The 12,931-nt window shown below is 38.0% G+C and overlaps 1 protein-coding gene across 1 annotated transcript in view; it reads right to left on the bottom strand.

The window, feature by feature from the left end:
- The window catches only part of itfg1 (integrin alpha FG-GAP repeat containing 1), a 159,014-nt gene that overhangs the window by 128,678 nt on the left and 17,405 nt on the right, over window positions 1-12,931 (bottom strand). The window contains exon 7 of the mRNA XM_086305605.1: window positions 6,905-6,957. Within this exon, the coding sequence (XP_086161731.1) occupies window positions 6,905-6,957 (53 nt within the window). The remainder of the gene's footprint in view (window positions 1-6,904; window positions 6,958-12,931) is intronic.

Raw genomic sequence — 12,931 nt, 5'->3', positions numbered from 1 at the left:
CTGGGTCCTAAACTCCGTTCTCTTCAGGTCCCAAAGTCAAACGAACACTGCAGCATCACTGAGAGTTAAAAACGGTCTAAATTCTTTCATCTTTAATAAAACGATCAGCATTGCTGCTTTATCAGGTGTAACTATGAAGTTTAACATCCAGGCATCCATGAAATTTATTACATTTAACGGAGTTAGAAGTTAGCAGGAAGTTAGCTCGCTAGTTTTGCTAGTTACCTAAGCATGATATAGCATGTTCTGACTGAGAGATTTCTGAAAAAATTCAAACGTACAGCTCTGCTATCACTTCCAACATAAATGAAGACAGGAAACTAAACAGCAGTGACGTGTGTAAGGTTACTGAAGTTGGGCTAGGTGGTATATAATGATGAGCTACGTGATCGCTAGCAACACAGCTATGTTAGCATAACACAGCGGTCCCCAACCTTTTTTGCGCCACGGACCGGTTTATGCCCAACAATATTTTCACGGACCGGCCTTTAAGGTGTCGCGGATAAATACAACAAAATAAAACTAGTACCGGTACCGATAAAAAGAAGATTTATTCATAACACACGTGAAAAGACCCAGGAAAACCAAGTTAACGATAAAAACGATGACAAAATAACGATAAAAACCCTGAAAACCATACATTTCACACCTGAGCCTCAACTCTCGCGGCCCGGTACCAAACGACTCCGAGGCCTGGGGGTTGGGGACCGCTGGCATAACAAACAGTGAAGCTGGAGGATGAACGCTAACACTTTCCCACTCGATAAAAGTTAACGTGAAGGTTCCTGATGGTTAGAGACAAATGCAATCACATGGCAGGATGCTGTAAATGGACCAAATTTCAGTCAGAAGGACAACTGAGATAATCCATCCACAATAGAAGGTTAGTCATTAATATAGTGCAACAACATGGGAATAGAGCAGCTGTGATAGAATATAGCATTAATGAGTCAATGGTACAGACGTGGAGGAAGCAAGAATGAGTTGAATAAAGTTTGATTTATCTGACTGCTTTGTTTCGCTTAATGTGCCTTATAATCCCGTGCACCTTATGGTCCGAAAAATACGTATTTGACTTTAACTTATTAAATGTTGCTTTTGTAACTTGTAATCTGTAAGGCTTAAAAAACAATTTTACTGGTATTTATAGTAAAATTACAGCCAAGGATACAAGATATTATACCAATACCAGGGCCAAATTATTGAGTCAGGATCAAACTGATCTCAATCCAAATATTGGATCAGTGCATCCCTACCATGAGTAAACTCGTGGTAGTAAACTCAAAATCACAAAAGCCCCTTAAGGCCATCTTCTAGTGGGTCTTTATATAGCTTCCAGTTAATTCTTGCTCACTCACCTCAGAAATGTACCAGTTATTTCGCCATATCTGTAATGTGACAACATAACCTTTTAACATGATTGTGATTTTCCTGAAAAAGATGAGTTGCAGGGAGGCAAATCTGAAGAATGGGGCAGGTGGTGAGCAAAGCGATATTGGTTTGGCCAAATACTGTTTCCAATGTGCTCTGTGCTCATGACGACGTGCCATTGTTAACTTCTCTCTCCGATCCCCTGTTGTCAATATGAAGTCTGGGGATGAATTTACAGGACAAATTCAAGCTGTTGACTTCTCTACTAAAATTGCTATAACCTATTCTGTCCTAGACAGAAATCCACCTTCCATTACCAGTCATGAGCCTCCATACAAAAGTCAGGTCAGTTTGTTAGAGAACTTGCTTTGCCCTCTGTGCCAGTTTGAGAAATGCATGCGAAACTGTGGATATAGAACACTGTCTGGGGATGCAGTAAGGGAGATCGATCAAATTTAAATCACATGTGTTTGTTTTTATTCATTTATTTTATTGTAATGGGATTATTCCAGGAAGCTTTTGATCACAACTTGTTTGTGTGTAAGACTGCAGCAAATCTAATTCTAATCTATACAGCACAAAACCACAACAACAGTTGCCTCAAGGTGATTTTATATTGTAAGGTAAAGACCCTACAATAATACAAAGAAAACAGAGAAAATCCCATCAATTATATGATCCCCAACATTAATACGAGCAAGCGTTTTTGGCGACAGTGGGAAGGAAAACTCCCTTTTAACAGGAAGAAACCTCCAGCAGGACCAGGCTCAGGGAGGGGCTGGGCCATCTGCTGTGACCGGTTGGGGTGAGAGAAGGAAGACAGGATAAAAGACGTGCTGTGGAAGAGAGCCAAAGAAATCTAATACTACTTATTTGGAATGATGATACACATATGGGGGAGACTTAAAAAAAAAATGGATGTCGTGAATAGCCAATAAATCTCATCAAATGGGTCCACATTTGACTTCTTCTGTTGCTCAAAGGACCAAATTTCAAGCAGAACTCTTCGAAATGACATTCATTTTCTTCTTATTATAAAGAATTTTTCATTTTGCCTACCTCTCTGATATCCTGGTGAAAAGCAAGCAAGCTGATCTGAAAGGTGTTTACCATTAAAAACTGAAAGCGCAAGCCTCAATATAAAAACACTGACTTGCTTTGATGGCAAGCAGTAGTTTATTTATATGCATGTGCTAATCTGTGTAAGTGTGTGACTGGGGATAAAAACAGCTTCTCACTGACCAGTGAACTAAATTATTATATCAGCCGTTAAAGAACTGACCTTTTAAAGCACTTGGCTCTATTTGGCAGCCAATGAAAACACCTCTCTTCACTCATCTCTTTGGAGCTTGTTGATTTTATTTCCCCCTCTGTGACTGCCTTCTCTTGTGTAATCACACAAAAACAGGGGAAAGAGGAAAGATGGAAGGAGACTTAGGGGAAGAGAAAACATAGAAAAGTAATTAAAACAGAGTGCTGGAGAAAGAGGAGCGTGCTGGCCTATGACCGATAGATGCAGCCGCATTGAACCGAAAACCACGATGGGATTAACAGAGGTCTAATGCTCTAAGGATGCTGGGAAATGGCTTGGTCTTCTGTGTGTGTGTGTGTGTGTGTGTGTGTGTGTGTGTGTGTGTGTGTGTGTGTGTGTGTGTGTGTGTGTGTGTGTGTGTGTGTGTCCATGGAATGCTTCCGAAGAAACCTTTTTTGTTTTAGAAATTATTCAAGAGTGTGGATGTACAGACTTGTTTGTCAGTGTGACTGAAAAAAATGATACACTGCTAAGGAAAACAGGAAAAGCACTATAAGTAACACCTCATGTCTGTATCGCTCAACTGAGCTAAATTAGGGTGTACTCACACAAGGCACGGTGCCCCCCCAACAATGCACTTACACCGCCTGAATACGCTTAATTTTGTCTTTAGGATTTCACACTCTTTCTTGGCTGGTCTTACCCTCTCCCTTCCCCTCCCCACACACACACACACACACACACACACACACACACACACACACACACACACACACACACACACACGAAAAGCACTCTTGTAGAGCATAAGGGGGTTCATGATTTTATGCATTATGTGGCTTAACTGTGGAAGCAATAACACACACTGGCCTCTCACATACTAGCTAATTAATTAACAAAAGTGATTTCATGATGTCCATTACAATCACACTATATTTATACTGTGCCCACATCCAACTCAACTGTGCCTGGGCCTGCTTCTTGCAGGAGCCCAGAGCACAACACTTAGTAGTGATCACACTTAGCCAAACAAAGTGGACACTTGGGGGTCAAGAGTGCTCTGACATGGAAGTGTGAGTACACCCTTTCACTGGAAATTCATGTGTCTTGGCACGTACATAAAAACATAAGAAAGAGGCAGGACATATACACTGGTTGTTTTAAATAACTGGAGTCACAGAGAAGTTGATCTTTTGCATATAAAATGTCACTTTGCCATTATTTGTACACAATCATAATTAGCAAATAAATTATAATAAATGATAAGGTATGGCTAAAAACATATTATTTGAGTTCACAGCTGAACTTCACCTTTGACCACTAAATACTGCTCAGTTCAGCTCAGTTCAAGTGAATAAACTCAACCAAAATTTGAAGAAATTCCATCATAGTGTGGCTGAAAAGCTGCAGCCAGTGGATGCAAAATAAAATTCATAAATAGAAAAAGAAAAATTGAAAAAGCATTGCTAATAAATGAGAAAGAAGAAAAAAAGACAAAGAAAAGGATTTAACTTCTTCATAGAGTAGCTAAGAAGTAGATCAAGAGATCCATAATCTGAGACTGCAGAGACACTGACAAGGTTCACTTTGTCTTGCTCCCAAATCCTTTCCACTATACCTAGAGATGCTTGTAAGACATGCTTTTTGCAGAACTACTTATGACTTGATTGGCAGGAGGCAAAGTATGCAAAATTACAAAATAAATGCCAAGATCAACATTAAATAGAATTATAAAATACTAAAACTGTTTTGGTGTGAGTGTCAATTACTTATTGATTCACTAAAAATTCTTCAGTTCTTAACATTGATAATACTATGTACTTCACATTTTTTTTTATTTCTTCATGGCTAAAAATTAATCCTTGAAAAGTGTAAGTCATAGATTCATCTGTTTTATGGTTTATAGTCTACGTATGTATCCATGTATACACCGAACAGAAAAAGGATAAACGTATATTAAAAAGTGCTTCAATGAAACAATTCCACAAGCAAAACTGAGCTGAAAACAGTATCTTTAAAATGTGGTAGCTGATCTTTGGTCATTGTAAATTCCAGTTATTGATCAGGGTTAAAAACAGATGTGATGTGATATACTGGATTTTCTTGAAAAATGATTGCATTGTGCCTGTTAGCACTTTTGTCTTAAAGGAAATTATACTTTGCATATTACTGTGTTTAGTGATATTATGGAAGTTCTTTTGTAGAAGGATAAAATAGTTGAGGTCAATGCACTCAGTGTCCTATTGTTTTAAAACTAGAATTAAAATTTTCTGTTAAACTCAATTATTCATTTTTCATTCATTTCATTTTCTCATTTTCTCATGTATGTTTTGCATTTGGATGTAGGCCCTGGCATCTATTTAGATTCTATTTCATATTTTTCATTGTAATAACTGCAGTGAAATGGTTCAGTCTGTTGAAGATTCACAACTGAATAAAAAGCTAATATATTTTTAAGATATTGTTTATGAAATAGACAAAAACAACAACAACAAAAAACCCTTCATTTGCAGAGTTTTATAAAAATCATTTGGAACTACCTCAAAAGTTTAAAGTGATCTTTCTCTGAAATTCATTTGCTTCATCCTCTCCGATTAGCATTCTTGCCACCCATCGCACATCCAACTGGTATTTGGGTATGGCAGTTTATTTGCACAGTTTTGCTCCTGCTTGGTCTCTCTCCCCTCAGACACATTCTGTCTCTTCCACATCCTTCAATCTCTCTCCGTTTCCCCTCTTCTTCCTTACCTCCTCCCCGTCCTTTCTCCTATTCCCCTTCTCTGTGATAAGATAGACTACTGTTCGGCTTGTGCCTCGACCTGCTGAATTTCAAATAGGCCCCTTTGACAAAAACCCAGAGCCATGGTCTCCCCTCCTTGCTCTCCCAGAATATTAACTAGTTCTGCAGCAGTGCCAACAATCCTAGACTCCTAAGCCCACCAAAGCACTACAGATCCATTTGTTGCATTAAGGAAATGAACACTGAAGCAGAGGAGGGGATCATCACTGTCAATACCTGTAGTTATACTTCAGGACGTGAGACTGCAACTGAGGCCATACTGTACATTCTTAGTTTATAACTGAATGCCTTTGAGACTGAACACAAATCTTAGCAATAAATAAATGAATAAATGTTGTGTAACAATAAATTAAATAGCTGTTGTATAGTGATCACCAATCTCTTTATTCTTTTCAAGAAGTAGGACAGACTACAGCAAAACCTCTGTTCTAATTTGATTGTCACAGTTAGCTATGCTGTTCTTCATAAAAACTCAAACTATACATTTAAGTTCTACTCGGAAGAGACCTGCTGCCCTCTTTCGGAACTCAACCTATCAGTCAAGACCCACTGAACCAGATCGCTGACAGTTTACCATATGACTGATTTTTAGGGGTTATTGAGTTTAACTCGTTTAAAGCTCCAAACATAGATGAACACAATATGAATATTTTACTCTAGTGCACTGTAATGAAAACGAATAAAGTTATTAAGCTCCTGGAAAATAAAGTGCAAAAATATTAACTGCTTTACTGAGATTGTGTAAACGTCTGTGGCATCATCAATGTCAGTGTATAAGCTGTCGGACATTAAATTTTGAATTTTTTTTTTAACAGAATATAATATAAAAAAGAATGTTTGGGGTAATTTAGATATGGGGTCATCTCAGAGTTTGCTCTGGAGAGCAGTCCTGGCTTTCTTGTTTGTAATACTCTGCAGTGTTTGTAATACATATAGCTGAATCATAGCTGAGCAGATGGTTTTGTATACTCAAGCAGTGTCTTCACGGTAAGTTGCCAACTAGTTTACACTGCCAGAAGCTTAAACAATTCTACCATTGTTTTCCTTTTCCAGCATAACTGAAAAAAAAAACCCAAAAAACAAAAAGATGATAAGATGTGATATGTATAGCCAGCCAGTTGTAATTTGTCAAATAAATTCATTACAATTGCGTCATTGCCTGCTGTAGCTGTAGTGGTTAAGGTGGATGGAATCAGTTGATTGCCGACTTGAGGCAACATTTCAGGTCACTGTGCTTATCCTACTTGTTACATTACAAATGGCTAACCACATAAGACAGACATTATATAAATGCCAATATGGTTTTAGGCTATTAGCAGCACCATGCATGCAATACAAGCTGGGCTCTACTTTACTCTGGAGGACTGTAATGCTTCACTAATGTCAATTTTGATCATTATAGAAGAGTCTGAGTTGTAAAAAGTCACTAATGATAGGCAAGAGACTCAAAGACACTCAAATAAGTTCAAAAAGCTTATTACCTTGTTGATCCAGGTCTCAAACATTCGGTCGTTTTTCATTGTCAGGAATAAATCTGAGAGGAAGAAAAAGACAGAAGAAGGGAGGGTGCAAGTCATTAAGTGATACATTAATTTGTTTGGCAATTATAATCAAGTATGGAGCAGACGCGCTGATCAAATGTGCTGATCTACAACACAGAGAATCACATAACTGGAAATGTACACTATACTCTTGCAATAAGGCTTTTAACAGATATGGACAATGTTAACAAATCCTGAAAAAATTGAGAAGACCTCTATTGTAGCCAAAAAAAAGTTCTCTTTTTCATTTTGTCTCTCAGCAGCTAAAATTGAAAACATGAAATTAAATCTACTCTTCAACACAATATATGACGCACAGGACTCAATACATGTTTATGCTCAACTTAATTAATTAAACCAAAATATACAGAAGAAGAAAAGTCTAAATATTTTAACATTCAACAGTTGACACAGAGGAATGATTAATATCTTTATTCATTTTTGTATATTTTTGACATTTCTTCCTCCAACTCTGATATAGAGAGGCACTGCTTGTTCAATATGCAGTTTAAGTAGGTTTCCTAAAGCAACAAAGATAAATTGGCTTCTTAAAACAGTATAAGTAAAAACAAGTAAGGAGAAGGAAAAGGGATAGTGGTGGAATCTCCTGCTCAAAGCAGATGGATTTTTGCTCAGCTTCTGGAGTCTTCACCCCTGGTAATGCCTGTAGCTTGCTCTATTGGAATCCTATAACCTGCACTTGTACTCATATTACTTGCTCTTGAAGCTCAGGCTGCAGGCTGCACTTATAATGCAGTTTCTGCGTGCTTCTCTTTGAGAGGACGTTTACTTTCATTCCTGTGTGCTCTGGTTCTGCCCCAATAATTGGACATGAAATAAATATTGCCATTGATCTGCTTTGGGCCCTGCTATGTGTTGCTGTGCCCTGCATGGGCATATACAAATGGTACTGAAATAAGGGGAAAATTAATAAAGGAAAAACTGGAACAACAGGACAAACGGAGGTTGTGTGTGTAATGATAGAAAGCACTATAGAAATCCTATATCCATACACAGAAGAATTATCTAGTAATGTCATGGTCATCAAAGCCAACAAGTTCAAGATGCTACAATGTCACTCAATATGCATGACTATACATGACATTAAAAATACTGTTTTGAAAGAGATTTTCAGTCAAAGCTTTTTGACTGAAAAGTGATCCTCTGATACCATACCGATTAAAAAAGTCTTGTAACAAATACACATGGAAATGTAGTCCTAGATTTCATCTGTAGTCATTTCACAAGTGACAAGTAACTTTCTCTGGATGAGCTCAACTTCCCAAATACATTCTAGGAGCTCATGTGAGAAAGGATTTAGTTGGCTAGCATTCTTAAAATCTAGGTTTTAGTGCATATATGTATGTTTTGTGCTTTACACATGCTTCCCACTGTGGCAGGTGCTCCTAATTTGGTGGATTTGAATTTCCTGGCCCTCCTTCAAAATAATTCATCAGCTTCTTATGTCAGAGAGATACCAACTATTAACTATCAAGTTACCAACTTTAAAATTTAGAGAATATACTACGCCATCTGTGCTAAACACACATGGATTCATGGTTTTAATAGAACCTACGGTGTACTACAAATTATAGTCATATAACATTACATATCCAAAAATGTATCTGAGGCTCTGGTGCCTTTGTGTTTAATCACAGGGATGGTGGGCCACAGATGGTGGTTATTTATCTAAAAACCAGCTACAGCTGTTGCAAAGTAATGCCACATTTAAGGTGCTCAAGCTGGTAAAACAGTTCAACTACAACTTTTAATCCTTGTGGACTTGCAGAAATGCTGCCCACGCGGACTCCAAACTTTTTAACAAATGCAAAGTACATAACAAATGTATGCATAGATTATGCATATGTGCAGACGCACAAACAAACACACAGCACTTTGCAGAGCGTGTTTATGCAGGTTTTCGTGTTACTATGTGTGTTTGGAGCCACACCGGGTGGTGTGTTGATGAGCTTGGTTAATCAGCCAATCAGGCCTCTTAAACAGAACCCAGCCGTGATTGGCTGATTAGATGCGATGGCGTTGTGTCAGTGAGAGAGGAATAGAGCAGCAGAGAGATGTTCATCTTGTAAACACTTAACATTCTCGCTGTGGGGGTTCTTCCTCTTTTTGCTCATCTTATTGCTTTTCTTTTTTTCACCCATGTTCACCACTAACAGACTCATCTCCATTATTTTCTCTTGCTTTAGACTTTTACTAAATTCAGCCCAACTTAGAAGGTCACTGCACTTATTTTGGTTAGTCTGGTCTTCACCACTTTCATGCAGCATCTTGAGGGTGTAAACTGACAATTTAAACGTGGAAAGACCACTTGAGCACTCTTGAAACTTCACTCTGTTTCCTCCCTGGACACTACACTACAGGTGGCTCTGTTCTCAGATCTGTCCTAAGAAGGAAAGCAGTTTCACAGTCTGTCAAGGGGAATACAGACAGACTGAAAACAAAGTTCTGGTTTGTAAACTATGCAATATTGTAATCGCAATGTGATTCCTTTAAAATGATCTTTTTAAAAGTATTGTACTTCTCTGTTCCCCCTTCTCTAACTCACTTTCTTTGCAATAAAGTATTCCACAAATTCTCCAGAGAGAAGAGCTCCAAATAGCAATAGAAACATAAGTGCTGCCACCATCACTCACTTTAACATAGTTTTGCTGTTACAGGGACTTATAACTGGGCTTCTAAGGGTCTTTAATATAAAGATATAAAGAGGACTCCAACAAAAAAGAGGAACATAAACAAAAAACAGAACAGAACAGAAGAGTGGATCCTATGGGAAATTCCTCCGGGTATGGTATTTCATGTTTTGACCACTTATCACAATTTAATTTTGTTCTGAAATAATGTTTTTTCAAAGCATATCTTTATCATTCTTTTCTAGTTCACTGGATACTTTTTCAGTCATATTGAAAATTTAAACCATTGCCTATAAAAGCATTCCTTTACCAGGGATCAAAAGGGATATGACTCAATAGGTCAAGTCTACTCCATTGTTTTAACATAAAAATCTGTTTTCCTTCCTATATTCAATATGAGAAAGACTTGCCGAAAATCTTTTTAGCTTCATTTTAGCAACGTTAGTAGGGCTAGAACGTGTGAAGGAAAAAGAAACGAAAGAAAACAAGCAAGGCAGTTTAAATGTAATACTAGTGTAAGGACCAAAAATGACAAAAAAAGTATGGATCAAATAAGGATGTCGTTGGTTCTGCTGCTTTAATTTAATCTTTTTAATTTTAGAAAATGCCCACTGTGAATTTGACAGTGTTGTATGATAGCAATGGTAAATCAGCGTGACACCAGTTTAATGATACAAAGAAATCACTGAAGCAGCCGGCTTTATGGACTGTTTGATAGTCTTTTAGGAATAAGCATTAGTTATCTGATCACCAATCTCTTGTTGGGGGGTGGGCTCCTGCTCAGCACCAAATTCAAGCCACCCATGTTTGAAGTAGAGATTAAACAGCTGGATGAAATTTTTTACATTTTCAAATTTTTTCAACGTCAAGCAATGCTATGACAGGCAGATGTTCTCAATGAAGATGACACAAAACATTGAAACATTGACTGGGAGTTCACGGGCACTGTGGTTGTCCCAGTATCACGACAAGCCACCAGTAATCCTGTCAGTCCTGTGCATTTGGTGGTGACCAGTACATCCATCAAAGCCAGAGAATCCCATCAATCCACGGCCCAGTAGAAAAAGAAAATCAGGACAGCTGCTGTGTACTTGTAAGCCATCAGTAATGCCTCAGCTATAAGGAATGTGTAGCCTTCTGCTTAATATTAGGACTATACAAACAAAGTGATTAGCAAATGTTTCTGCATGTTGAGTTTAAATTGTAGTGAGGTGTATGTCGGTGTGACCTGCACTATTATATTGCTGAATCCCCAGGCAGAACCTCTTTTGATCAGTGCATAAACTAACCATATAATCTGTAAACACAATCTTCTTCATCAGATAGATGTTAGAAGACGTAATCTTACTCAGTTTTCTTTGTTCTCAAATACCCAGTACAATTTACCACGTTCTGTACAAAAGTATTCTCCCTGTTTTTTCCTTCTTCTCTCAATTACAGTTGATTTGTCTTCTCTTATGTTTTGCTATGTTTTCTATACTGAGGGTAACTGTTTTTTAGGACTTTATTGTGCATAATGCTCTATTCTTTTCATCCCATACAACTATAGACAGAAACAAACAAATACAAAAGAAACTAATCATGCGTCTGAGGCTGGAAATACCGACTGCTACATCACTTCATCCTTTAGCTCATTTTATTTGCTGAGTCACATTTAACAAACTAGAGGCACCAAATCCAACTTCAACAACATTATCTAGCTCCTTGCAGTATGAGCACATACACTCAATTAAAGCATAGGCTAATGGAGCTGTCATCCTCCACCACTTGGGAAAGATGCATAATTGAGGTATATAAATGTGTTTGTGTGTAGGAGGGTGGGATTGCGTAACAACAATAGGGATTCAGAGCTCTAACTGGTATGTCATGTTGTCGGATAATTAAAGACATGCTAACTGTGATAGCTGACGCGATGGATATACAAGGCATCAAAAACACTGGGCAGAGGGAGACAAAGCAAAACAGAAAGAAACTGATACCAAATGGTAAGGCCATCCTGTGCTTGAGATGCATCTGAAAAAGATGTTTACTTAATTAATTAGTACAGAGCAAAAGCAAGCTAGTCCTTTAATTTGCAAAAGATGCTTTCCATCTTCAGTAACTTCACCATTTCTTCCATGTTACTCTGCTTTCTCTTTCAGGCTTTTCAGTGTTGTTAAATTGTTCCTTCCCTAGAAATGGCACTGCAAAAGGCATGCACGTCATACCCATATGAGTGGGTACATGATGAGCAGCCTGCATAAACACATGCACACCCACCCCCACACCGCATGGCTGATTTCAGCACATTATTTAAATATCTGAGCGTGCATCTGTGAATTTCTTTGTCATCAGTTTGTGATCCAGCCAATCATCTACAATCAGCTGGGCCTTTCACACTAACAGAATAATTGCAAGTGTCTCTTGCTAATAACATGGTTTTTAAAACAACAAGCAAAACAGCTCAAGTACCACAGAACAACCAGCATGGTAAACTGTGGCACACAACACCATGTTGCACAATGCTGAGGCTGTGTGGGTATTGTACGTCTTTGAGCTGTTATTTTTGGGACAAATAACAGCATGTAGCACAAAGGCTGGATGGCTGATGCAGTTCCTATTACTACATAGATGATTTGAACTGCTTAGGACAGGTGTTTGCTGTTTAACACATGCTGGCAACAAAACATGTAATGTGCCGCATGTGGATTTACAATATCCTCAATCACATAAGAGTTAGTAACTGTCTTTTTTTGTTTAGGGTACTTGGAGAAAAAGATTTTTACTCTTCCTCTCTGGAAGTTATTCTTTTCTGCATTTAGGATCTGAAGCTTGACGTACAATTTTGATCCTAATTTTATGTATTACCACATGACTAGTTCAAGTGGCTGTTGCTGTAGCTCATCCCAGGCTGCCCCAGTTCCTCACGCAAGACTGTGGACTCCTCTGATGTAATTATTGGCATATGAATGTGTGCATGATAGCTTATAGGCAAACAACAAATTGCTGCACAAGTGTGTTCAAATGGTTGAAAGTGACTTTGTAGTAAAAAGCACTTTCAGTATTCAGTAAGAGCAGAAAAGCACTTTATAAGTGCCAGTCAATCCATTTACCAAGAGGTTCTAGAGAAGTAATGGAAAGTAAATAACCAAAAAACAGTGGCTGTTATGTTTTGGTTCCATTTAAAGAGAAGAAGGAAAAAACAGAACATATATAGTTTTTCACCTAAAACATCAAAACCCCAACCTACCAGCTGATGAATTTTTACCTTCTATGATGTGATTTTTTGCCACATCATTAATATATTTTCACCAAAAGTGAGTTGGGTCGCAAACTA

This window comes from Aulonocara sp. 'chitande type north' Nkhata Bay, linkage group LG1 (assembly GCF_057382095.1).
Source record: "Aulonocara sp. 'chitande type north' Nkhata Bay isolate Kocher_YH1m ecotype deep benthic linkage group LG1, A_spYH_male_GT1.1, whole genome shotgun sequence".
In the NCBI taxonomy this organism is placed as follows: Eukaryota; Metazoa; Chordata; class Actinopteri; order Cichliformes; family Cichlidae; genus Aulonocara; species Aulonocara sp. 'chitande type north' Nkhata Bay.
This window is presented reverse-complemented; position numbering and strand designations above follow the sequence as displayed.